This window comes from Dermacentor variabilis, chromosome 9 (assembly GCF_050947875.1).
Source record: "Dermacentor variabilis isolate Ectoservices chromosome 9, ASM5094787v1, whole genome shotgun sequence".
Lineage (NCBI taxonomy): Eukaryota > Metazoa > Arthropoda > Arachnida > Ixodida > Ixodidae > Dermacentor > Dermacentor variabilis.
The window spans coordinates 106,086,694-106,111,939 of record NC_134576.1 but is presented as its reverse complement, the minus strand read 5'-3'; the positions used below and the strand labels follow the sequence as shown (position 1 = coordinate 106,111,939).

The 25,246-nt window shown below is 47.9% G+C and overlaps 3 protein-coding genes across 3 annotated transcripts in view; 1 reads left to right on the top strand and 2 right to left on the bottom strand.

Annotated features, from left to right (window-relative positions):
• The window catches only part of mRpL46 (mitochondrial ribosomal protein L46), a 44,933-nt gene that overhangs the window by 16,078 nt on the left and 3,609 nt on the right, over positions 1-25,246 (top strand). The gene's annotated exons all lie outside the window — the stretch shown is intronic.
• On the bottom strand, positions 1,233-8,867 carry LOC142558115 (neurotrophin 1-like). Its single transcript, XM_075670273.1, has 4 exons — positions 8,569-8,867; positions 7,001-7,284; positions 5,866-6,129; positions 1,233-2,323 (listed from the first exon to the last, which is right to left on the bottom strand). Exons 1-4 carry the CDS (start codon positions 8,611-8,613, stop codon positions 2,143-2,145), a joined length of 774 nt encoding a protein of 257 aa, XP_075526388.1. The 5' UTR covers positions 8,614-8,867; the 3' UTR covers positions 1,233-2,142.
• LOC142557900 (endothelin-converting enzyme 1-like) lies at positions 13,079-24,140 on the bottom strand. The gene is made up of 4 exons (XM_075670103.1): positions 24,123-24,140; positions 18,191-18,322; positions 15,505-17,175; positions 13,079-13,655 (listed from the first exon to the last, which is right to left on the bottom strand). The coding sequence occupies exons 1-4, from the start codon at positions 24,138-24,140 to the stop codon at positions 13,269-13,271; spliced, it is 2,208 nt and encodes a 735-aa protein (XP_075526218.1). The 3' UTR covers positions 13,079-13,268.

The window sequence follows — 25,246 nt, the reverse complement described above, 5'->3', positions numbered from 1 at the left end:
CCAAGTTATTTTTGGGGATATTTGGATGGTAATATAACTGTGCGTTACAATCGGGGGCATGGTAGAATCGTGCAAATACGGTAACACTGCAATCTGAACTGAACATGACTTCGGGAATATGGCCAGTGGCTGCATTACTCGACTGCTATTCACATTACCATCGACAGTCCATTGTGCGAGTTGTGCCGCAGTGTATTTGTTCTCTTAGTTTAGGCCACCGTGCTTTTGTATTAATGTGATGTAAAAGATATCATAACAAATATTACTTACTCGCATTTAGTTCCTTTTTTCTGTGACGCTAACATGCAGCTGCAATATTAGTATGAAATCTGCCAGAGGCAGTCTTTTTTATTACTGCCATTGTTCCCTTTTCCGTGTTGATCATTTAGAAACTGCATAATTTACTTGCTTGTACTTGAAAACAGCACTGTATGTATTGAAGGACATATTTTTTTTATTAGTCTGTGTTGTGTTTTCAACATTTTAAAGAGCATCACAAAGAAATTCTTACAGCCTTCTGTTTTGCATAAAAGCTTTATTACATTTAATCTGAAAATGGAAGTGGTATCCTTGGCACCAACCTATTTGAAACCATTAAAGGGAACTAAAGGCAAATATTAATTCAAGCTAAAGTGATAGATTAGTGATGGGTTCTAGGGAATCTCTGAGGCACCAATATTATTGCAAACAGGGCCTTAATAATCGAGAAACTCAGGTAAATGAAGGACATGATTAGATACTCCCCCGGAACGTTTAAGCACTTGTCCGATGACGAAAGCACTTCTCACATAAATTTTGTCACTAGTACTCAACCACTTGTTGCAAGAAATATCATTGTATTGTATTAAAAGATGAAATGAAATGCTACTTATCCAGTTCTATCTCATTTTTAGTAAAAAGAACTAATTGAAATTACCCTTGACAACCACGCAGGCTGTCAAAAGGTCTTGTTTTCACTCGACTCTGAGTAGCCCATGCTTTCGCGTTTCAGCAGTTTCGTTATCGCATAGTGCTGTGCTGGCTTTGCTGGCTCACAAAACTTGCACAAACTGCAAGTAGCAGTGATTTCAACTTCCAGGTTATGTTGCGGGATGCCCAAATGGTCAATGCCACTTTACAAAAAAGCAGCTGCAGTGGCGAATCCACCGCTCTGTCTTGGCTCGGTGCCGCCGCCTGTCGGGTGCCGTTTTAGTCACCGATGGCAGCACAGAGTGGTGACGGTGTATGCGACGTCACCACTCCCCCAGTTGGTTGGCGGGAGATTTGAATTCCGAAAAAAGTATTCTGACCCTTTAGATGCAATCTTCTCGTGAACTAAGTCTTTTCGTGGCATGAAACTAGTGTCGCGAGGTTTCTGGAATGGTATTTAAACAGTCCACGTCGACTGATTATTTGCCTTTAGTGTCCCTTTAAGCAGCAGTTTTGTATCGTACAGCTAATAAATGTGAAACAGAGCAGAAGGCAGCAGCTCACTACAGTTACTCAGACTACCATACTATTGATGCAGACAATGAAGTTAAAACATTACACAAAACAGTAAGAACTATTGTCACCATCATATAATTAGATGCAGTGGAGAACTACAATTAGCCCTTACTTCATGATATGTTGATGTAGACAATGAAGTTAGAACATTACACAATGCAATTATCACTATCATCACCGTTATGTAATTGGCTGCAGTGAATAATCACAATTAACCATTACTTCATGATGCGAAAAGTCATAGTGCTGTGCCATTTGTTTTCTCTGCCAATAGCTTGGCCAAAGCATGTCGCATCATGTTTATGTAAGAAGTTTTGACTGTTTTGTTCTTTGGCTTATTGAGTCACTCGATAATGTACTGCACTGACAATAATGCAGGATGTCTCGATGTACACCCTTACTTCCGCTCCATTGAAGTAGGGAAAGCGTATTAAGACTTCCTAAATTGCACTCCTTACAACCCTGAAGGCATGTTATATAAACATTTCACCAGCAAGCTTCCCATTCACACCAGAGATACTTTTCAGTTGGTCTATTAAAAAATCAGTGGCAGTTCTCGCACACCCGTCTAGCTCAGTGATGTGAGCTTGAAATTGGTGCACGATTTGTGAGCTATGTGCCACAACATAACAGGCCCATGCTGCTACCCATCGGCGCTTAGTGGAACCGGTAATCATCCACGTAGCAGACACATCCGCTGGGAATTGGAAACAGGTCGATGAGGGGTTTCTGTCCCGGATCGTAAGGATTAACTGCGATGAGTGGGTAAAGCATCTCGCGCTGCTTGCACGAAGACTTGTAGCACGGCACCATGTAGTCACATGGCTTGTTCCGGTACCTGCGAGCCAGCAAAACACCAAAAGTGATGAAGGTGCCATTGCATCACGGAACGAAGCCGACATTGCGCCCCCACGTTTAAAGGCCGACTGCAACAAAATTTTGGACCGCTTAAAAGGCCTAGTTTAAGATAGTTTATGCTATACATAGACCAGCCTTCGTGTGAAATTTTGCCTTTGAAATACGTGTGGATGCATTCTGAAGAGCTCACAAAACTGGATGCTTTCGATACCAAAATAGCAAGGAAAAGAAAAAAAAAATGCAGATCCCACACACTAGGAATCGATGTAAGCGAAGCTTTCTGTGCTGTTTGCTTTGATTGACGATAATTAGCGGTTATGTTGATGGCAAATGTTTATTTTCTTCAACGTTTTGACCAACACGAGAGTGGTGAGTTGTTAAACGTTACCTTGCGTGCACCACTGCTGTTTGTGCGCGTAGTGCACAAAACGCGAAGGGATAGATGTCGTGCACCATATTTCATAACCCGTGAGAGGGTTGAGCATTGTCATTGCCTCACATGGCACATCGCATCGTGGCAGAAGCATTAAACTTGAATTGGATTATGAGGCAGGCCGTAGTGGCGCACTCCGGATTGATTTTGGCACCGTGGTGTTCTTTAACACGTCCCTAAATCAAAGTGCGCGAGCGTCTTTTTAGTTCGCCTTGCCGAAATGCGGCTGCCTCGGTCAAATCCGCGACCTCGAGCAACGCCATAGCCGCAAAGCTATCGCGGCGGGCACAGAAGTGCTGATTTGACATGCGACTCCTTCCGTTGTGTCGCCTAGACCCTGTGGTGCGTTTTAATTAATGCGGCTCTGCTTCTGCACGTCCTGCGTCAGTTTTCCGCTAGACCTCTTTGCATGGTTTTAGTTTTCAAAGATAGCAAAGCGCGCACCGTACCGTGCCTTGAACATAAGTTTATCTAGCGTTTCCTCTCCTTCTCACGTCACCTTTTCCCTATCCCCAATCCTGTATCTGTATAGGAACTGCGAGTGAACATTCGCGAGGCTGCTATTCACTCCTTCCGCGACTGCATCGGTTCTACCCATTCTTCGCCTCCTCTCCCCCTGCTCTCTTCCACTCTATCTAGCTACCCTCTGGACTTGCACGTTGGTAGCAAGGTAAGCGCTTCCGGAAGGTCACGGATAATTACACCTGTCAAGAGGCTAATGTGGTGACGACCCGGGAGCTCTAGAGGGCACTGTGCACATTCGACGTGGTGCGGTCCAAACGAGTTGCTCGCCTCTCTTTTCTTCTCTGCCACGCTCCTTTCATGTATATACACGCTTTGAGCCATCCCCTGACGCGGTGTGCCAAACAGCAGCAGTGGGAGGAAAGTCGAAGTAAAAGTAAAAAAAAAGCTTCGCTTGAAAACGCCGTCATTACTGCCGCCGGAAGTGACGCATGGCTCAGACCGCGCGGCTCCTCGGCATGACCTTCGTGTTCATGCGCCGCCCGCGGCTGCCGACAGTGCGCGGACGAATCTCGGAGGCGACGTGCAGGGGCTTGCGTCATGTTTGCTAGCCGCCAGGTGCACGCGTCGTCTGCTTAGGTACTGTATAAAGACTGTTAAAAGACAGATACTGTTTAAAGACAGCTACCAGCCCTGCAACCTTGTTATGATTGCTTGAGTAGTATATACTGCTCATTTATAACCACTTTAGCCGCAGTGAAATTACTTTGCAGTCGGTCTTTAAGGAAGCTCTCAAAAAAGGCAATCTAGATGAGCACGGGCCTGTTGGACATTTCTTAGAAAAGGTAAACATGAGTTGGGGTATTAGTAAATTACCCTTCCACAATACCAAGAAGGCCACCCTGGCTGTAAGGAGAGCTTAAGTGAGCCAGAAAAGGACACAGAAACGAAAGGTGGATGCAGACGCAGCTTTGAAGTTCCTGGAACAGCTGGATGTGACGTCGATCGTGGGTTCTGATAGCTCCTTCTCGGGCCTAGTTAATTTATTTATAGCTAAACATGGACTACATTGGTACTCGGGAAAAAAGCCCCTAAGATTTGAACTTAGCAAATTTCGGAAGTTTCTACTGCGCTACAAAGGCCAGGATGTTAAAAAAAATACTTTGAAATCCATGACGTCACACGGACGTGCCGGCACTTTGATTTCGGCTCTTTGCCCTTCATTTTTGACAAGGTGAAAGTTTGAGCTATTTGTGTCACCCTACAACATAGGCTTAAAGCGCAAGGCTAAGCCTGGACAGAGACAAGAAAACACCGTTGCCTTGCTCTGTATGAATATATTGTAGGTTAGCCTACCTTTCTAATAACTTATTACCGTGATGTTCACGAAAATTGAATTTCGAAAGAGTACCTTGTCACTGTAAAGTGTTTTTGTGTTTCTATTTAGTATCCCTTTGAATATTATATATACATTCCTTAGCCATAAGAAGTACGATTACTAACGTACAAAATGAAGTGCGAACTCACCACTTTAGTTTCCGCCACCAAACAACCCCGCACATGACACCTGCGTGACGTCGCATATTCACCGGTACTTTATTGTATTTCGGTGATATTTATGTGCTAAAGTTAGCGAAGAAGAAAAAAAGAATCTGAAGTTTTTGTTCTTTTTCCTTTACAAATGTAGGGCAAATTTTTGAAGTTTTGAACATGAATCGAATGTCGCACACTAACGAAAATAACTATTCGGTATTTTCGAATAATCTGAAACTAACCAAATATTTCTTGATAACGGGCAGCACCAATGACGAGGGCAAAGTAACCACACAGAATGAGCGCTATTTAGCAAATATTAAAGTGTGGCTATTAAAGGGTGGTTGCTTTTCTCCGTCTGCTAGACAGCACCGCAGGTTATCAGAAGTTAGACAACTACAAAAGTTTTCGAAGGGCTGAAATAAAATAGGTAATGCGCACCTTGCTTTCTGTTTCGCGGCAGAAGCCAAATTACCTAACAGCTTGTGATCTTTGCTTTTTGTCTGTCCTTTAGTGTTTCTCACAGCGTAGGTATGTATAGGCATCACTTCCTGACTGTCATGACACACCTTGTGGAAAACTAAACCGAAACTTCGCAAAACTGAGGCTTTCTACTACTTTTTCTAGGGTTTCGAGGTCTGTGGGATCGTCACTGAACGCAAAAAAAATGAAAAGTGAAAATGTCGTGCCAGTACTGCTCCAACGTGATGCGCCCCACTGTTTTCTGCATTCGCGCGTGTACCATTCCCTCCGAGATTACGGGCGCGCTATCTCGGAGGCCATGCGCTTACGTACGTACCTGCACTAGCGAAAAAGAAAATAAAGAAAGGGCACAGGCGCCGACACAAAGAGCACAAACATTCTTTAACTGCCATTCCGGCCCCCCACACGGAAGCCTTCTTCAAGGCTCCCGTGCGGGTCCGCGGAACGTCAAAGAACTTTATCTTTGTGTCGGTGCCTGTTCTCCCTTTCCCCCTCCTCTTTTTTAGCTATGTCTCTACCCATAGCTCGCGGGACCTTTCATTAAAGTTATTCCGTCCATCCATCCATACCAGACCAGACGAGATTTCGTCAAGATTCTCGATTCCACGTACTTGCACTTCTCTACCCTCGTGACCTGCGGGAAGCGCTCGGTGTTGACGACGGTCATCCAGAGGCCCTTCCAGTTCTTGGCCCACCCGATGCGCAAGTACACGGCCTCGGAGCGGCACACGAAGCTGCCGTGCTGTTTCTCGGCGGTGAACGCCAGCGTGTAGTTCTCCACCCACTGGACCTCGTGCGGAGGCGTCTTGTAGAGCGTGTGGTACAGGTCGTACATCTGGTTGTAGTACCGGTCCACGATCGCTTGAACTTTCTCGCTACGAGAGCGCAGCAAAAAAAAAAAAAAAAAGAGAGAGAGAGAGAGAGATCTGGGATGAACACTTACCCAACACAAGCGCGCAAAATTAAGAGAATGCTGTCAAGGCTATTTTGTTTCTAAACGTTGTTTTATAGCCTTTAGAGGATATGTAAAAGAAGGCATCTTCGCCGCTGTATGACCTGGATAAGAAAGCCTGGACTTTCTGCCGAGGCAGGCCTAATACCGTGCGCTTCGCGGGCACATTTTGCGAGAGAGCAAATTAACGCTCGATAACTTTTCATTTGCCTGCTGGACCTATTTCAAAATGAAACCTACTTTCCGATGTCTCTTCAAAAACCTGTTTTTCTTGTCGATGTGGTCTGCTAGTGTTGAGTTATCATTTGTGACCTAGAACTCGGTGATTAGGTTTATTGTCTAATGCCCTGTAATATATCTTGATGTGTTCACAATGTGATATATCAGAAAGACAGGAAAGCTCACTGAATGATCGAAACCTTGGCCCCGCTGCTTGCTGCTTCAAATGGTGATTGGTTGATACGAAAAAGGCTCCCAGTGTATACGCAGCATTACCATGATCCTCGCACAGGCAAGGAGTGCAGATAAGTTATGTGAAGTTACTGCCACTTTTGAACAAGGAAAAGCGTTTTCAAATAATTTCGCAATAGTGCATTCATTCCACAGACATTTCTTATAATCTTCGAGAACTTACGCAACGGTGTGTGCTAATCTCCATACGTCACTTATTCGCCCCGTTGTAACTCGGTTTCACGTCTTGGGGCGCAGTAACGCCCAATCCAAAATCCCGGATGTTACGTTTTTTTTGGTCGTCACGACTGCCCGTACACGTTCGTATTTCCCCGCACACTCACATGGGGTAGTCGTGGTTGAAGACGCACAGGTCCAGGTCCCTCGCGCACGAAGGCCTTCCGTGCACGAACCCCGACGGGATGATGGACGCCGCAGGTACGAGCGACGTCTTCCCCTTGGGGAAGCGCCTGTCACCGGAGAACGGAGGCTCCTTGTGGTACAGGACCACCACGCCACCTGCGCCGCCCGAGCCGTGGTGGTGCGGGAACTCGGAGCCCAGAACCGTAGCGGCAGTCCAGAGCAGGCCCAGGCAAAGGACGGCGGATGCTGTCGGCAACAGCTGCGCCTGTGCGGACAACAGGTCCGGTTGCTGGTTGTTAAAGATTCGGGGAGCAAAAGCATTTGCACTTACGGAAGAAGCACACGCTGGATGGCCATTTTGGGCTCAAAGCTACGTAAGTAGCTCGACATACTGCGAAAAATCTTACAAAGACAGTAGCAGAGTAAACAGTGGGCCTCTTCGATTATCCGTCCCTGACAGTCCCGGAATGCCACAGACGGTGCTTTCAGCCAGTGAGGGTTGCCTATGCTGCGTCTCGGAGAGTCCTGGACAGTCCGGGTCGAATCAAAGAGGCCCATGTGTGTGCACAGTGACAACAGCGTAGGGATTTCTACAAATTTTCGCAAGCTGTAGCGTCTTGCATCTACCGAGGTCGTGTCATGTGCGCTGTAATAGTAGCCGAAATGACTCCTTGATTAGGAGCACTCAGAAGCGTAGTGAATTAATCCACGTGCTGAGGTCTCATGAAAACGTGGTCCTTTACAAAGTTATGCATGAGCGGTACGCCTCTTCCACTATGGTCGCGCACCGTTGCAACTAGACCTAAGAACCGCGTTTCGTTTAGACTGCTTCATATGGCAAGTTCAATAGGCTGGCCGATAATCGAAGTACCTAATCGAATCTTTTCTTCTGCGGGAACATGCGAAACTAGCCACAGACACCGCGCTGACCAAGGTGAGCCAATGAAACGTCATTGGTTGCTGTGGTTTCGTCGGTCCCGGTATTGTTAACGGCGCGGATCAGCGGTATCTGCAACATAAGTACATGCGTGTCCATATTCCACGTCCGTCAATCCCATATTATTTTATGTACGTCGCACAAGACGCGTCATCTGCAGCCAGCACGGTCAATTGGCACCAATTGGTACATAATCCAAGAAGGGCGGAAACAGCGCAAGGGGGCGAGACGAGCAGGAGGAGATCCTCTGGGCATTGTCTTTATGTGTCCACTAGTGCGAAATAACGAGAAATTCGGTATCCCCTCCCTCCCCACCACCTGTTCTGAGATAATCTTAATTCTGTCACGCTCATACACTTCATTCGCTACTTGAAGCCATCTAAATGGCTTCAAGTCAGAGCCTTGTGTGTCCACAGTCTGCATCCAGCCCCCAGCGCTCTTCCCATTCTTCCTCTGTGAACAACACAACCTCCACCTCGGCTAGAAACCGAACCCACAGTCTCGTTCCCGACACATCCACGTTCTCAACGAGCGTTTGCACATATCACTTCCAGGGACAAGGGTAGGGTTGGGAAGAGCAGCAATCCGTTCCGTGGCCGGCCCGGTCCTCACCGTGCCTATCCGTGGCGGAATCCCGAGTCTCTGCCTAGTGTCCATGGCGAACAGCTTGTGCCTGGGCGCCCGTTCGCGCGAACGTCTCTCTCTACGTGTTCTGCGTGGACGCGCGGTCCGGCACCGGTGTTTTAAGGCGGCCCGCGCTACAAAAGGGGCACCGGGCCGGAACGGGGCCAAGGGAGAGCGGCCACCGCCGCGCTGTGCGCATTGTCTCTGCGGTCGGCCGGGATGCCACCGGCACCGCTAATTGCGCGCCTCGCGTCCCGTCGGTGTGGAAGGGGCGTACGTCCCCGCGGTGAAAGCGAACGCGATGATTCCACGCTTGTCCGATGAGGCGCTTGTACGTGGCGGAAGATGGGGGAGCGCGTTCGGTGTTGACCGTCCCAGCTGGCCCTTCTCGCGGGTCGCCCTTTGCGACTTGGCGTTCGAGGCGCCATCTGGGATTTGCGGTGGCGTGCTCGTGCCGCGCGTGGTCCTCTCAGCAATGCGCTTCCGATCTCGAAGCGAATTTAGGATGTCTCTAGATTTTAACGCGATGGCGTTAAGGGCCCCGTGTGGCGGAAAATCCGGTGACGGCGTCGGCGCCAGCGTCGGCGGAGTTGTCCGTGAGCGAAAATTTCTGCATATATTTAGGTATATGTGTATGCCACACCTTTCTGGGTGACATGACATATGTATATGCGGGTTGTATTGCCACACCATTCTATCACTAAAGTTGCTCATACGTTCATACGCTTACATTCTTGACAAAGTTATTCCTCGACACGAAACAAAACGCCGACAGCGCGTGCCTTTTGTGTTAAATATCTTCAGACTTTAAATATTTAAAGTGCGAAACAATAAGAGAAACCTGAAAATGATGTAGTTTTTTTGGTGCGGCTGTTCACTACCTCCGGGTTCTGTCCACGCGAGAGGCCGCGTTACCAAAAAGCTCGTCTTCGGGCATAGCGTTCGCTACCAGCTTTTCCCGGTAATAAGTTGCAGTTGCCGGGAAGTGTGAGAAGCAGTCAGAGATCTTTGAATGCTATCGGCGTTCCACATCTTAAAGGCGAAGCTTAAGAGTGCTCCAAAATTTTCCTCGTTCTAGACTATACAATGTCTGTAGACGAAACTCAGTAATGATTCTATTTAATTCGATCGATTGCGGTGCATATAGACCTCTGCGCGGGTTATTGACAGGAGTTCTCTGAACACAATAAGAATACAACATTTATAAGGTTTTCAATTCCACAGGCTATCTATCAATAGTTTGCATACTTCGAAAAAAAATCTATAGATATTCTGTAGACTAAATATGTTTTAGCCAGGCTTCTGTCGTGTGTTTTGACATAAATGCGTAAACGACTTATTATAAATATTGTTTTTCAGGCGTAACAACATATCACAGGGAGATGAAATTTCAAAAAAGCTGACAGGCAACTGCCATTAGGAGGCGTACAACGCTTGCCTAGCAATAAATGCGTTTTCTTTTCTTATTTAAAATGGGCCGATTAATCTTTCCGCGTTCTGCAACCATTCCTCTCTCTCTGCTACTGCTGCGGTACAGATATTAGCTTTCTGTCAAATAAGAGATGAATGAAGTGCGCGCTGACACTGTAGTATGATTAGACTGCAGTTAACATTGCACGTACTTTCCCGATTGCTATGACGTTGTTCAAAAATTTCCATTCTGCTAGTGGATCAGGCTAACCGGGAGACCGGAGCACAGAAAACGCATCTTGGACTCCATGAGTGATCTCCAAGTAACACAGCTGTGCATTTACCTTTAACTGCACCCCATAGAACCCCGTCCCTTTCCCTTCCTACTAAGGTGGTAATTACCAAGAGGGGAAGTCGTACACGTGTACAGGAAATAAAACGTTTCTACGACCAACACCACACCTTGTTTGTGCACTAAGGACCGAAAGAAAACCATCTGCGGCATGCATGGATAGAAACCGTACAAGTTCGCAACTTCCTGAGCGGCAAACTTCATAAGGTGATTAGTTAGGAGGCTTGAATCTGCTGTGTACGCAACATTGATTGGGTGCGCAAGGATCCGCCGAAGGACATTTTGCAATCTGTCACTCGCTAGTGAGGCTAATTAAAATGAAATTTCCTTCCATCCTGCCCCGTGGGTTCTCCCAACCATCTGACTGCAGTTCGAGTGTCGCCCACCAGGTGGATCTTCGTTCGCAAGTCCTGTCGTTCCCGAGCAGGGCAGCAGGCGCGGCGCCTCATCGCCTGCTGTGTGCGCTGGGAGTCGTCACACTGAAGTCGATCACTGGGAACGCTGTAACGTCGCTGTCGGAACACAGACCGGCGTGTGGCGTAACGCCGGTTGACGCGCGGCTTTTTCTCTTTCTTTATCGGCGCTGCCTTCGCGACCTTCCCGCACCCCATCGCGACGTCTGCGCTTTTTGTCTCGGAGAACATTGCACGGGGTATTCCGCGGCGGACGTCTCGGTGAAAGGAAGCTTAAAGCACGCACCTCGCCGCGCTCTCGCCCCGGTACTTGTAAGGCTAAAGCGCTACCCCCCTACGAGCGGCCGTTGATTGTATCGGGCCGTGTAACGAGCACGGAGCGACAGGCATCCCGATTTCATTCGAAGTTGTTCGCGCCCCGGTTATTCGTCGACTTTGTTACGAAGCAAACGGTGCTCGATTAGTGTTCGAAATTGGTTGAAAGGGTCAGAGCAACATATGTATCGCGCTGTCAGAGTTCTTACTTATACATCAAACCCGGCTGCGAAAGAGACACACGGGGATGATCCCAGAGTGTTGAAAGCAGGCCTTGACCCATGGGCGCTGGGGCTCGTTCCGTATGCAGGGTCGCGGGTACGTGGGCGTCCGAAGCGCACCCGGGGATGCTTGTGTGCGGCGTACGTGATTCGGCTTTCTCTTGAATACGCCGTGAGCATGTGCCTTTCGACATTTGCAAGACAGTGTAAGGGGACGTCCCCTGGCTCTGAGCGTGCGACCCTCGGAGGAAATGCAGAAGGCGCCCCTCCTGAAGGTTTCGCGTTCTATTGTGGCATTAGTTCGAGAGCAGGACGACGCCGGAGTGAGACGAACGCGAGTATACGTACCTACTTTGCGATGGACGGCCATGGACGTTTTTTTTTCAAAGTTACCTATAACCTTTTCGATGGGTAGGCGCAGGAACTACAGGACACGTAGGCGCACACACCGCGCAACTAGAAATTGATGGTTCAACTGAAGGTTCCCTCGCAAACGTGTTTTACCAACGCCCTGGTGCTCGAACATTCACTGCAAGGTTCCGGAGTTGGCTGCCTTGTAAAGCTTCGTCGCCACCAACATTCACAGACCCAGTTTCGCGTTGATAAAAAGAAAGAAAGAAATTGAAAGTGGTGTGTCATTTGGTCCGGTTTAAGATCTAGGCCACCTTAAAGACCGCTTTTGTTGAGGACCTACCAGTGGCTTTCGGTGGCCGCAGTGTTTTGAAACGTTGGTTGAATATCGAAACGCGTTTAATTTTTTTTCTTAAATCTGATCGAAAGCAGGAAGAATATGTTGGATACCGAAAATTAGGTGTTCACACCAACATCGAAGCAAGACTCGCGTATCAAGCCGCCGCACAATGACGAAACAGCTGAATTTTCTCGTACCAACTGAATTTTCGCGAACGGATTCAGATACAACTTATCACGTTTTAACTGAAGATGCTGAACCACGCGTACGCATCTCCAGAGCCTCCAGAGTGTAAACGAAATTTCTAACGGAGCCTGTTGAGGGGCCCCATAGCATTGCTAGCAAATGTTGACAAAGGTTGCACAGAAAGAGAGACATACTTGTACACCGAGACACTGAAAATATAGGTCACCGTATAGCAGTCAGCAGTCGCTACTCGAAGTCAGCATTAGAGGAACGATGAAAGGCAATATTTGCTCGACCCAGATAAATATATTACAATAAAACCGTGCTGCCCCGTGAGCTGAGTTATAAAGACAGAAAGGACTTTAAAAGGTAGAAACTTATGGCCGTTACGCTAGCTCAAAATTCCTGCAACCCCGCTCCTTGTGACGTCATATGATCTATAGTGGTCTCTGCTCAGCGATAATTGTGAAAAAAAAGGAAAAAAATAACGATGACGTTGCCTCGACATATGGGGAAGAAGTCCATATTGTGCCTTGGGGAAACTTCTGAGGTTCATGGCTGAGGCAGAGCGCTCGAAAATATTGTGGAATTCGTGGCGCAGGCATGATGTCACCAGTGGCCCAGTTTGGGCGCGAAATGCAAGAATAGAAAAAATTCGCTTCATTTTCGCTACTAATAACCAGACCCCCGCACGATATGGACGAGAATAAGACTTCGAACAAACGAATTGTTGGTAAGCCTAAGACGATTTGTTCTCTTTTTTTTGCGTTCCTTTAACTATTGTACGAATTGAAAGTTTAATGAGACAACAAGGTTTCGCAAATATATATGAGGAAATCACTATTGGCACCTTTTCTTGAAAATAAAGGGTCAATTGCGCTCGGAAATACGGGAGTAAAGGATATTTTACAAATAAACAACACATATGCATGGCGTTTATTTTCACACATTCAATCAAACACATTCTAATATTCAACACATTAAAGCCCATTCACGCAAGCACAGAGAAATCCCACCAAATTGGTCTCATTAAACTGTACGTATTCATTATTATACAAAGACTAAAAAAAAAGAAACTGGAAGCGGTAGCGGTCCCCGATTCACGAGAAGAAGGTGCACTTCCTTGCCGGATTCATGGCGGCGCCCTCCGGGCATCGGAAGGCTTTGGCGAAAGCCGCCATTTCGGAGACCGCGTTGTTGCAGCTGACACGCAGAGCGGGGTACGCGTCGTTAAGTCCGCAAATGGTGACGCAGGCCGCCACGAAGAAGAGCTGGTCCTCGCTGAACGCGTGAAAAACCTTCAGCGAGCGGTCGTACTCGGTCGTGGCCGCCTCGTACGCCGCGTGCACAGCTTCCATGGCGACAATCTCCGGGAAGAAGTCGCCGTAGGCGTCCGGCTGGGGCCCGAGGCACGACGCCTTCTTCGCCAACACGTCCTTCGTGCCGGCGGGCAGCCACGATTCTGTGATTCTCCCGTTGGGGTCCACCTGAAATGTTACACGAAAGAGGGGCGATTCACGAAACGATATCTGCGGGGAAACGCAAGGTGGAGTCGCATTCGCACCCATATCTGCGACATTTAAACGCGAATATGAGAAGCAATATTCAGCTGCAAAACTTGCATTCCGAGCATCCCGTATGGTCATATTGCTGCATTATCTTCGTCGTGTCGAAATCCTCCACAGACGCTCCCAACGAACCAGAACTTACTTGATGTTCACGTCGACGGTGTCCCTTTGACGGCGTTTATATATATATATATATATATATATATATATATATATATATATATATATATATATATATATATATACTGGAGCCCAGGTGTCCATAATGAGTTGTAACCTCCGTTGCCGACTGAGGAAGGTTCTCACGCCTCCTACTACCACTACCGGCCTTCTTCTCCTACTACCGGCCAGTTCAGCCGACGTCTCTCTGGCTCTCGAGCTGTCGGCTGAACTGGCCAGCACTGCATTACCCTTTGTAAATATACTTTGTATATAGTCTCCAGTCCTCAATCCTTCGGCCGCGTGAAAATGTCAGTGTGTTGTCCTGGACACATATTGTAAAATTCTGCAATGGCGGCGTTTCGAGCCAATCAGAGGCGCCGCAGCAGCCCTGTGAGTCAATAAGAACTGACGAGATGGCGAATTTGACAATACGGGAGTTTCAGAATGCCGAGTGCACCACCTATAGTTTAGTTTATGTGCAACAGCAGATGTGCACGAAGAGGGGATGACACAAAGGTAGATCAGACAACTTTTCCGTGCGCGTCAGCTGTTGCGCTGAAATCCTACTTTGGAACGCATGTTCTTGTATATGCAACCGTCGGTCACTATACGTTGTCTCCGCTTCGCGGAAATCCAGTTTACCTCGCCTTGCCTCGCCGTGGGGGTCATTGCCCCCTGCTCTTTCTTGGAATAGAGGTGGCTGCCCGATTGGGGCGCCACCACTGCCACTCGGCAAACCTGCTTTTGCTTTTGACTAAGGCCAGCCGACCAGCGTTCTCAAACTGTCAAAACGTGTATATATTGCCTCCGCTGAAGCGAGCTCCCAACATTCTTGACATTCTCTAATTTCGCCATGTTGGCATTTTGAGCCAATCGGAGACGGCGTAACCCCTTTGCGAGCCAATCAGAGCACACACAATAACGACTTCGACAATACGGCGGGTATTTGATATTTGTCCTGAACAGCGCAGCCCGCCTCGCCATCTTGTAAACCCCATGAGTTTCTTTTTTGCGCTGCAAATGTTATACCTACGGTTTGCAAATGGCATTGTCTTATTGAGCAGTGCTAGCGATGACTTTCTACAAATTATTCAGGACCTTCGCCTAGAAAGTGTAAGACAGGGAAGAAGATTATTATGCAGAAGAAAAACGTAGTGTTCAATAGCCTGGGAAAAAAAAAGAATTCATAATTGGCAGTCAGCCTCTAGTATCTCTGCAAGAGTACGTTGATCTGGTCAATTGCTAACAGGGGACTCAGAGATCAGGAGAAGGAAATCCACAGAAGAATAAAAATGGGTTGAAGAGCATACAGAAGACATTGTACCAAGTCATGACTGGCAGCTTACCGCTATCCTTGAAAAGTATACAATCATTGCATTCCTCCGGTATAACATATGGGGAAGAAACTGGGAGGTTAACAGGTAAGCTTGGGAATAAGGTAAGGACCGCGCAGTTAGCGACGGAAAGAAAAAATGTTAGGCGCAACGAAAAACAGGACGAGAACTGTATGGGTTAGAGAGCAAACACGGTATATATAGCCGATATTCTAGCTGACATCGAGAAGAAAAAAAAAAAGAAGACTGAGCTGGATAGGCCATAGACATACCTGAATTCCTACGCTGTCGAAACTTCCGACTAGCTGGAGTGCGTAGAAGAAGCCAAGCGCGCCGTAATCCATCGCCTTGGTGCCTTTCGCGTAGTACCAGGGGCGCGATAGCGTCACGAGCGCCACGCGGACGGCGTTGAGGAAGTGGTCGTACCGGACGAATGGTACCAAGAAGTTTAGAGGGTGCTCAGTGACTTCTACGTGGTCGCTCCGAGTGGCGAGCTTGCGCCAGTTCCTGGCCGCGTTGATCCAGCTCTCGGTGAAGGAGCTCGCGTTCGAGAACCAGCCTGCGTGGAGCTTCGACAGCCCTTCCTCGGTCAGGAGGCCTTCGCTCGGCCAGAGGGTCACCGAGACGTTTCGGACTTTGTCGCCTAGAGCCTTTCCGGAGCCAGGGTTGGTCCAAGTCGCGTTCTCGAGCAGAGAGGCTATGGTCTGCGTGATATTGTTCAGCGAGGCGTCTATAGCGTCTCGACTTTCCCGCGGAAAGTCGGCGGCCACGAGCAGCGAGACGACGATCCATCGGTACGCCGCTTCCACTTCGGTCACGCAGAACAAACGTCGCTGTCTGCGGGCCAACGCCTGGCTGCCGAACTTGTGCGTCAAGAAGTCCCGGTCGGCGATCGAGGAGAAGACCTGAACGAACGTCCAGGACAGATGCCACATTACGGAGGTGTCGTTGTAGCGGAGGAAAATGTTGTTCACCGCTTCCAAGAGGGTCTTGTCGGCGAAGGTGACGTTGTCCGATAGATGGAACGGGTGGCGACTCGACGCCTCCAGCGCCTTTCTCCAGCGATCCGCGCTGACGTTGACGGTGTGTACTCCGATGTGCCGAATATGAACCTGGAACGGTGCCGCGAGCCTTGCTTTGACCACGCGGCCCAACTCTTCGTTGATGTCTCCGTGTGTTCGCACGATCTCGTCTACATCGGCTTGCGGTAGTTGCAGCTGGTGCGGTGCAAACTCCTGGTAGAGGCCGTTCCAAATAGTGGCGTGTGCCGCCGAAGCCCCGACTTCTCGTTCGATGGAAGACCACACCAAGAAGAGACTGGCAGGGCTCAAGACAGCGTTGGCCGTCCCGTCGCCGTCCTGCAACACGGTGACGTCGAACCATGGACCCACGCGCCAGTTGAGCGAAAGGTCCAGAACGACTTCCAGAGGGTCCACTCCGGCCGACGGCGCTTCGGGCCAAGGCACTCTGAGCTCGCGCATGAATTCTTTTAGCTGCTCGACGCCTTGGCGCGACTCAGCTCTCGAAACGTCGGCCATGCACTTCGTGAAGACGTCGAAGACTTGGCCGGCAGTGTTTAGGTACGGAATTGCTCTGCGCAGTTTGACCTCGAAGTCTTCCGCCCATTTCTTCAAGCCGTAGCCCAGCGTCCCTGTGGTCTGCCTTCCGCCCTGAGCACCGACCCACTTGGAGCATATGTAGCCGTCGAAATCGTGACATGGGTCGACGCTCGTGTTCAGCCAGCGCTCGAGTATGTCCGCCTGCATTTCGCAGTCCTCGGTGCGGCAGAACAGGCTGTCCAGTACGCTCGACTGGCGCGCCGGTTTGGAGAAGAGCGCGTAGGCGAATATGCAGAAGATGACGATAGTGGCGACGCCCGCCAGAGCCGTGAGTGTGGCGCACCGGTAAGACTTTTCGATGGCGTACGAGGGCACGGATGTCTCCTGCGGGAAAAGCGAGAAGAAAGTGCCGTGCGCACTTGCGAACTAACGAAGCACGTTCGGGGCTGACGGGCAGAACCGAATAGACGTGATAGCAGTTCCCCCCTATGCATTAATTCTGCTCGAATGCTCGAAACAGGAGACGGCGCAGAGAGAGATACTTCACATTTTAACCTTTAATGGAGATTATAATTAACGGGAAAAATTTAAAAGTAGGAAATGAGGTTTTCATAGTTTCATTCATTACTTTAAATGGACATCGAAACCTTACAAAGAATACCAGTAAGCTTCAAAGCGCCCTAAATATTTTAACTATAATACTAGCTTTCCTACGAATCAGTTTCGGTTTCGTTTGCCAGGACATGCATACGTCATGACGTCGCGACGTAGGTGGTGTCCACGTGGAAGCGCAAGATTGTGATGTTTTGGCACTTGTGCCAGATTCCTGGGTCGTTTTTTGTATATATGCTGTTACGTGGCGTCACGCAATGGTCGAGTAGCGCGGGCGTCCTTAAGTCCGGCCTTGGCTGCGTGTGGTGGCCTGCACGCTATACATTGAGGTCATCTGTTATGGATGCCAGGGCGAAAGGCTACCATGAAAGGGCGAGCCGAGAGGGCTGGCGGCTTCCCACCCGCGTATATAGGTCACGTGATATGAGTTTTGAAGACGCGGCGCAGTTGAAACGGCAGCACGGAACGTTCGTTTTGGGACAAGCTCGCGGTCGGCGCCCTTCAATAGCGTTGCGGCAGCGAGTGCTCGAGGTCATCGAGTGCTCGTGGTCATCGAGTCAAATCTGTTCAATGAGTGAGATCTGTTCGTTGGGCGCGTGACACGACGGTCGTTTAATTAGTACGGGAACGTTTACTGCAATTTATACCACCTACAAAACTGCAAACCTTGCACATTGACTGTGTATAATTGCGTAATAATTTACTGTCGCTATCAGTGCTTCGCCTTTCTAGGCAAACTAAAAGCTTTTTTTTTTCTAGAAGCACCAAATACGGTGCGCATACATACCGTTGTTGATGCTGGAAAAGCCCCGGCAATCCGGCCTCTGGCGATCTGAGGAAACAGACGCAAACGAGGATTTCCGGGCCCCGCGCTACCCAGTAGATAACCTAGTCTCCTGACGCCAGGCTTGGCAGGCAACTGCAGTGTACAGAGACGGAAGTCAGGGCAGGAAGGTCTTGTGGTCGCTTTTGTAAGCGCGGAAATGCTGGTAAGTGAAGGAAGAGAACACGTACGTGTTGCCTATGCCGCAAGTTGCATGTTCATCAAACATATCTTACAGCGGATAGCTGCAAGGCATTATGGGCTTTAAGATGACGGTTTGTCCAATAGCTATTGTTCGAAGAAATTATTGGTTAGCACCCACCAAACTGCAGGTATGAATCAGGAAAATTTATTTAGACAGTTCCCCAGGAAAGAAAAGTTTTTCCTGGTGCTGAATTTGACCCCGGCAACCACGGCGATACTTCGCGATAACAACGACTCTTAGACAACACGTTCTTTTTTTGCTGCTCGCCAGCATTAAGCGCGTGCACGCGAAAGCAAGTATGCAAATGATGAATTCTCTATCGGGCGATGCTCTTTTTTCACGACGGTTCCCGGTACATGTACGATGCGCGTGGGCTTCACTACAGAACAGTGAAGAAAATTGCTTCGAATATTTCGGTTATATATATATATATATATATAAACACTTTAGTGAGTATTGTCATCTGTTATATTCAAGCAGAAGCAAATATTCAATCGAAACCGTAATCGTCGATCGCCAATTGAATTCGTCCGTCGTGAGCATACATGTTCATATACGTATCACGAGAGAGCATGCAATTACGCTGCTTCGGTCTGTCACGAACGATCAGCACTAATGTTTGACCCAGCCATTACGAATGATTTCGTTATACAGAGGCGCGTTTGAATCTGGATCACGTAGGTGCAGGTCTCGTGGCTCAATAACCGCTGTAGAAAAAAGAAGAGAGAGAGAGAGAGAGACATCGCAGAGAATGAATTATCGTGGCACGGCGTTCTCATTGTACGGAATATTTATGAACACGCGTCCACGCAAGCAAATCTTTAGAAGTGTTACTTTATTTTCAAATATGGCTGCAACGGAGCGCATTCTGTAAAGGTCACTGTATCAGAATTGGCTATGCGCCAGAAATGTGTACCCCACTATTAGCAAACTATAGTTTTCGAATTTTTCTTATGCGGAAGCGTAAACAGCTCCTGTGGCAACAAGTATTTTGGGGAAAGAGAAAGAAAAGAAAATGAGAAAAGAAAAAAAAAACAACACTACGACTAATTTTCTAATCGAAGTCGCGGAGCTCACGTTTAGCTTTAAAAAGCCCCGAACAGAGCTGAGTGAAATTAGCAACATACAGCGATCGATAGAAAGACAAAGCGATAAAAAAAAATGCACATATGTATACAGCTTTGACTTTCAACTTTTTTTTTCTCGAAGATACAGCGATGACAAAGGCTTTATTATCGCAAATTACGACACAGCGTAGAAAAAAGAAATACTCAATTTATTTTGGAGGGAGACGCACTAAAGAGCCACCGACATATTCAGTCATGTATAACTGTCCTACCTGAAAAAGCTTCTATAACATATCTCTCGTTAGCTTGTCCGGATATGCTTGTGGACAGACGTACATTCAAGAAAAATAATATGCGCCATCACACTCGTAGCAATGAAGCACGAGATTACCGGATATAGCTATAGTCCCGTCGACATAGTCCAGCAGCACAAGGCTATAGCCATTAAACTACACCGCGCCGCGGACGAGTCGTCATCCTTCATGCGACACGCAATTCCACGAACTGGTCGCCTAATTTGGCATCCGCTCCACTTATGGGTCTCGGAACTCACCTTTGGGGCAGATAAAACAATACGTTCCCAGCACGCGACGCCAACACACTATGTGATACCAAGGAAAGTCCGGGGGAAATTAGCCGACTATTTCAAGTGAAAAGTAAAAAGAGTTACAGCAGAAAAAATCCCTAACGTGGGACTTGTCAGACAGTGCGTAAGCATTTTCTTCCAGTAACATAATTATATATATATATATATATATATATATATATATATATAATATTGTAAGGAAGAGAACGAACCTGCGCAAAGAGTCAACAGCATCGGCAGCATCAAGCGCGCAGCAGAGGCTCGAGCTCGGTCACTGCTCGGTGCAGCCTAGAACCGACGGTCGCTACGAACCCCAATAAATCTCCTTTATAAGTGGTGGAGGTGCGGGGTAACGTTCCATTCTACCATCCTGGAACTCCATTCTCGGACGCTACCTTCCGCCATGCCGGACGCCGACCAGCAGACTCTTCCATCGCCACCCGTCCCTTGCGCCGGCACCGTTCGCCAGCGGGAGCCTCCTATCTTCAGCGGAACCGACGACAATGACGTTGCAGAGTGGCTGTCGTCCTACGAATGGATGAACGTTCACAGCAAATGGAATGACTCGGACAAACTGGCTTGCGTATCATTCTACCTCGCGAGCGTGGCCAGTCTCTGGTTCAGAACTTATGAGCGGGATATCCGAACGCGGTCGGCGTTCAAGACGTCGATTACAGAAGTATTTGACCGACCCGCCGTCGGGAAACTTCGAGCCGAGCAGCGTTTGCGTACACGCGCACAGGACACGGGTGAGACATTCACCAGCTATATAGAAGTTCTAGATTTGGGTGCAGGCGCGTGACGGAAGCGGAAAAGATCAAGCAGGTCATGAAGGGAATCGATGATGACGCGTTCCAGATGCTTCTGGCCAAGGACCCGCGCACTGTTGGCGACGTCATCAGCTTGTGCCAGAGCTATGATGAATTACGCAAGCAGCGAGCTCTGACAAGGCGACATCCCGCACCAAATGCGGCGTCACTCTGCAGCCTGACCACCGGCCCAGAACAAGCCTTCCTGATTACCAAAAATCAAGGATTTCGTGCGCGAAGAAGTCGCACGACAGCTATCTCTGGTGTCCGTCACTCAAGAGCCTGCCAGCACTTTGCCGTCTCATCTCCGTAACGTGATCCATGAAGAGGTCGCGGAAGCGCTGCCGGCTCTTCACCAGCAGGATGTCGTGACTACACCAGTCATGCTACGGTTGCTGCAATGGCCCCTCGCACTGTGCCCGTGCGTCGCTTCCAGCAGCCTGTGCACCGCCCTCCCCCTCCCATTCCCTGGACCACCACTGCCGTCGCCAACCCGTGGCGTACGCCGAACAATCGCCCTATATGCTTTGCATGTAAGTATCCGGGTCATGTCACAATATTCTGCCGCCGCCGATCGCGGGCGTTCGATGACGATCGCCGAGCGCCCCATGTGCTGCCTGATTCAAATGCGCCTTACGGACCCTTCGACCCATCACCAGCTCGCTCCCAGACTGATCGCCGTCCTCGGTTCGAACGCCTTCGATCACCCTCTCCACGTCGCCGATCGCTTTCCCCTATGCGTCGACGACCCGTCTCTAACGAAGAGGGAAACTAGACGACGCAGTTCCTGAGGCAAGAACTGCGCAAGTGTCGCCATGCCGAAGTCCTCCTCCTTTACCTGCCAATATAATTGATGTGTTTATCGAAGTTGTCGCTACAGTCGCCCTCGTCGATAGCGGTGCCGCTATTTCAGTTATGGATGCCAGGTTTTCCCGTTCGCTTCGTAAAGTGACGACGTCCCTGTCTGGATTGTCGCTTCGAACGGCGAGTGCTCAACCCACTTTCCCTACCGCTGCTTGTACTGCCCGTGTGACCATACAGGACGTTTTGTACACGATTGAATTCATAGTTCTTTCATCGTGCTCCCACTCCGTTATTCTAGGATGGTATTTTCTCTCACGCCACAATGCCATCATCAATTGCGCTCGGGCTCAGATAGAACTTTTCCACCTTGGTGACCTGGCCTCCGTCGATGCTCATCCTGCCGCTAAAATTGCCGTGAAAGAAGACACCTGTATTTCCCCGTGCTCTTCAGCATTCGTACCAGTCTTCACTCAGTGTGTATATATATATATATATATATATATATATATATATATATATATATATATATATATATATATATATATATATATATATATAGGAGGCGTTCACTGTAACATTAGATAGGGACAACGAAATAAAATGTTCGTTACATCGAGAATTTCGCTAAATGGTAGTACGCTATATCAAGGTTTCATAACTGGCATCAAAACACAATGTGTAGTAAACCCCCAGAACACACCAAAAATATATTACACACCAACTGGATAATGCAGAAAAACGACATCGAGTAAATTAGCAAAACAATGTACATAGAACTCCAGATATGAAAGCAAGGTACCTAGAAAGGCTAGGAAAATGTCAAGAGGCGAGAGAGCGTGTCACGTACGAGGGGAAAAAATTAGCATGCTCAATGAACGACGCAGCCCTCTAAATACATTTGTATTGCATATGTTCCTGTCACTTTGATGAAATTTGTATGAAATTAGGCATTTCATACGAAGTTATGTATGAATGTATGTATGTATGTAAAAATGTATGTTGTATGTATGTACGTACGAACGCACGTACATACATACATACATACATACATACATACATACATACATACATACATACATACATACATACAACCCGCCGTGGTTGCTCAGTGGCTATGGTGTTGGGCTGCTGAGCACGAGGTCGCGGGATCGAATCCCGGCCACGGCGGCCGCATTTCGATGGGGGCGAAATGCGAAAACACCCGTGTGCTTAGATTTAGGTGCACGTTAAAGAACCCCAGGTGGTCGAAATTTCCGGAGTCCTCCACTACGGCGTGCCTCATAATCAGAAAGTGGTTTTGGCACGTAAAACCCCAAATATTATTATACATACATACATACATACATACATACATACATACATACATACATACATACATATATACGTACGTACGTACGTACGTGCTCAGGGTGATAAAAATTGAGTTTTACGGCTTTAAAGTTAGGCGCCAGGAGGAAGGGCGTGAAGGTCACCTATATGTAAGTCAGTTATGTGGCCAGGGGGACACAAAGTGAGATGATAATTATCGCTGTCTGCCGGCCAAATAACTAAAATTGAATAATTAACTTCTTAGTGACTGCAGTAAGCGAGTACGTTTGTATTGAAAAGTTAGAGGCAGTAGTCATTCTACACAGCTCCACTTGGCAGAGTTCTTCTAGCAAGCCAGTGTTCCGAGATATCCGGAAGCCTCGTGTGGCCACCAGCCATCAGCGGTCGGCGTCGCTCACACGCGGCGGCGGCAAGTCGACGCCCTGAGCGTCGACTGGACTGTGTGTTGCTACAAGGCAAGGTCTGTGAGGGGAGCGCCGTAGGCTCGGTCTGGTGTCACTCGCCAGTATGGAGTCCTTAGAGAGGTCGATAAAGATTGCAACACTTAACGTCCGAGGGCTTAGTGCCAAGAGGCGGCAAAACCAACTTTACCGCCTCGTAACGGAGCACGATTTTGATATTGTAGCCATTCAGGAGACCAAAGTAGAGAGAGGATCAGACAGACCTTATGGTGCGTCCTTTCGCGAGACGCTATAACATGTGTGTTGCCCATGCGGTGGGGAGGTCTTCGGGGTGCATTTTGTTAATTCGGCAGAGTCTTGGTGCTGTAGTACAGGCGGTGACTACTTGTGAGTCAGGCCGTTTCATTGTATCTGACCTTTCCCTGTTAACAGAAAATTGGCGCATAATTTGTCTTTATGCACCAACTCAGGCTCAAGAGCGAAAGCTTTTTTTTGAAGAAATTGAGACGTACTTGAAATGCGAGCGTAGACTAATCCTGGCGGGAGATTTCAATTGTGTCTGTACGGAACGTGACAAAACCAGTGGGAAACACAATGATGCAAGTACTGCTGTTTTGAAAGACTTGATTGCCGAATTTAATCTAGAAGACGTGGGTGAATGTCTTTGCGGCGGAAAAGCGGTCTTCTTTGCCCACTTTCAGGGTGCGAACCATGCTAGACTTGACAGAGTGTACGTGCCGGCTGAACTAAATCAGTCGTGTCGAGATTATCGAGCCACACCTGTTGCATTTAGTGATCATTGTTTGGTTTCTTTCTGTGTTGGAAAGGAAAAAAAACAAATAACAAAGAAATTTCCTGGGATCTCTGGAAATTTAATGCAAACTTGCTGAAAGACGACGAGTTTTGTGAGCAGTTTCTCAAGGCTATAGATAAAACAACAACTCAAAACTTAGATAGTTGGGGACATAAATGGGAAGTTTGTAAGCAAACCATTAAATTGAAAGCACTTGAAAGGGCCAGTGTTTTAAGTCACGCGACAAAAGAAGTCGAGTCCCGTCTTAGATGGAATCTGAAGCAATTAGTGGAAGCGGAAAGAATACAACCCGGTTATTTCTTAGAAGACATAAGAAGCATAAAGCAAAAACTTGAGCTGATAGACCAAGAGCGATACAATTGAGCATTGATTCGAGCCAGAGGTGAAAAATGGTTCACAGGAGAAATACCAACAAAACGTGCCTTGGGAGTCGAAGAGAAATATGCCTTCCAAAATGCAATAACAGAAATAGAACATAATGGGTCACTGTCTACAAACAAAGAAACAGTAGCAAGTTCTTTTTTGGATTATTATGAAGTATTGTTTTCTCGTAGCCAAGTTGACACTGATAGATTTAAAAAAGACTTCATGTCATTGATGCCAACATTAGATGACGAAACTAAGGAAATATTAGAAGTGCCCATAGCAGTGGAGGAATTAAGAATGCGATTGACCATTTAAATAATGGCAAATCACCAGGACCGGATGGCTTAAGCACAGCATTGTACAAGGCGTTTAAGGGTGTTATCGCGCCTGTTTTGACTGAAGTATACAACGAGGCTTACGCGAACAAACATCTACCGCCGTCCTTTTTGTCAGCACACACGGTCCTAATACCAAAAACTGAAGACCCAATCAAATTACGTAACGTCACATCGTATAGGCCGATTAGCCTGACAAATACAGACTATAATATATTAATGAAAGTATTGGCTAACAGGTTGCAGACAGTAATGAAAGATTTAGTCGGTCCACATCAAACGTGCGGAATAAAAGGAAGGGCAA

Bases quoted from the DNA above. Each gene is read 5' to 3' on its own strand.
- LOC142557900 (XM_075670103.1), bottom strand. The intron at 17,176-18,190 runs GTATGTATGCGC...CTTTTCCCGCAG, and splicing joins CTTTTCCAGCATCAACAACG to GAGACATCCGTGCCCTCGTA. The intron at 13,656-15,504 runs GTATGTCTATGG...GTAACATTTCAG, and splicing joins TCGACAGCGTAGGAATTCAG to GTGGACCCCAACGGGAGAAT.
- LOC142558115 (XM_075670273.1), bottom strand. From the start codon at position 8,613: ATGGACACTAGGCAGAGACTCGGGATTCCGCCACGGATAGGCACG. The intron at 6,130-7,000 runs GTGAGTGTGCGG...GCGCTCTCGTAG, and splicing joins TTCAACCACGACTACCCCAT to CGAGAAAGTTCAAGCGATCG. The intron at 2,324-5,865 runs GTACGTGGAATC...GCTGGCTCGCAG, and splicing joins ACGAGGGTAGAGAAGTGCAA to GTACCGGAACAAGCCATGTG.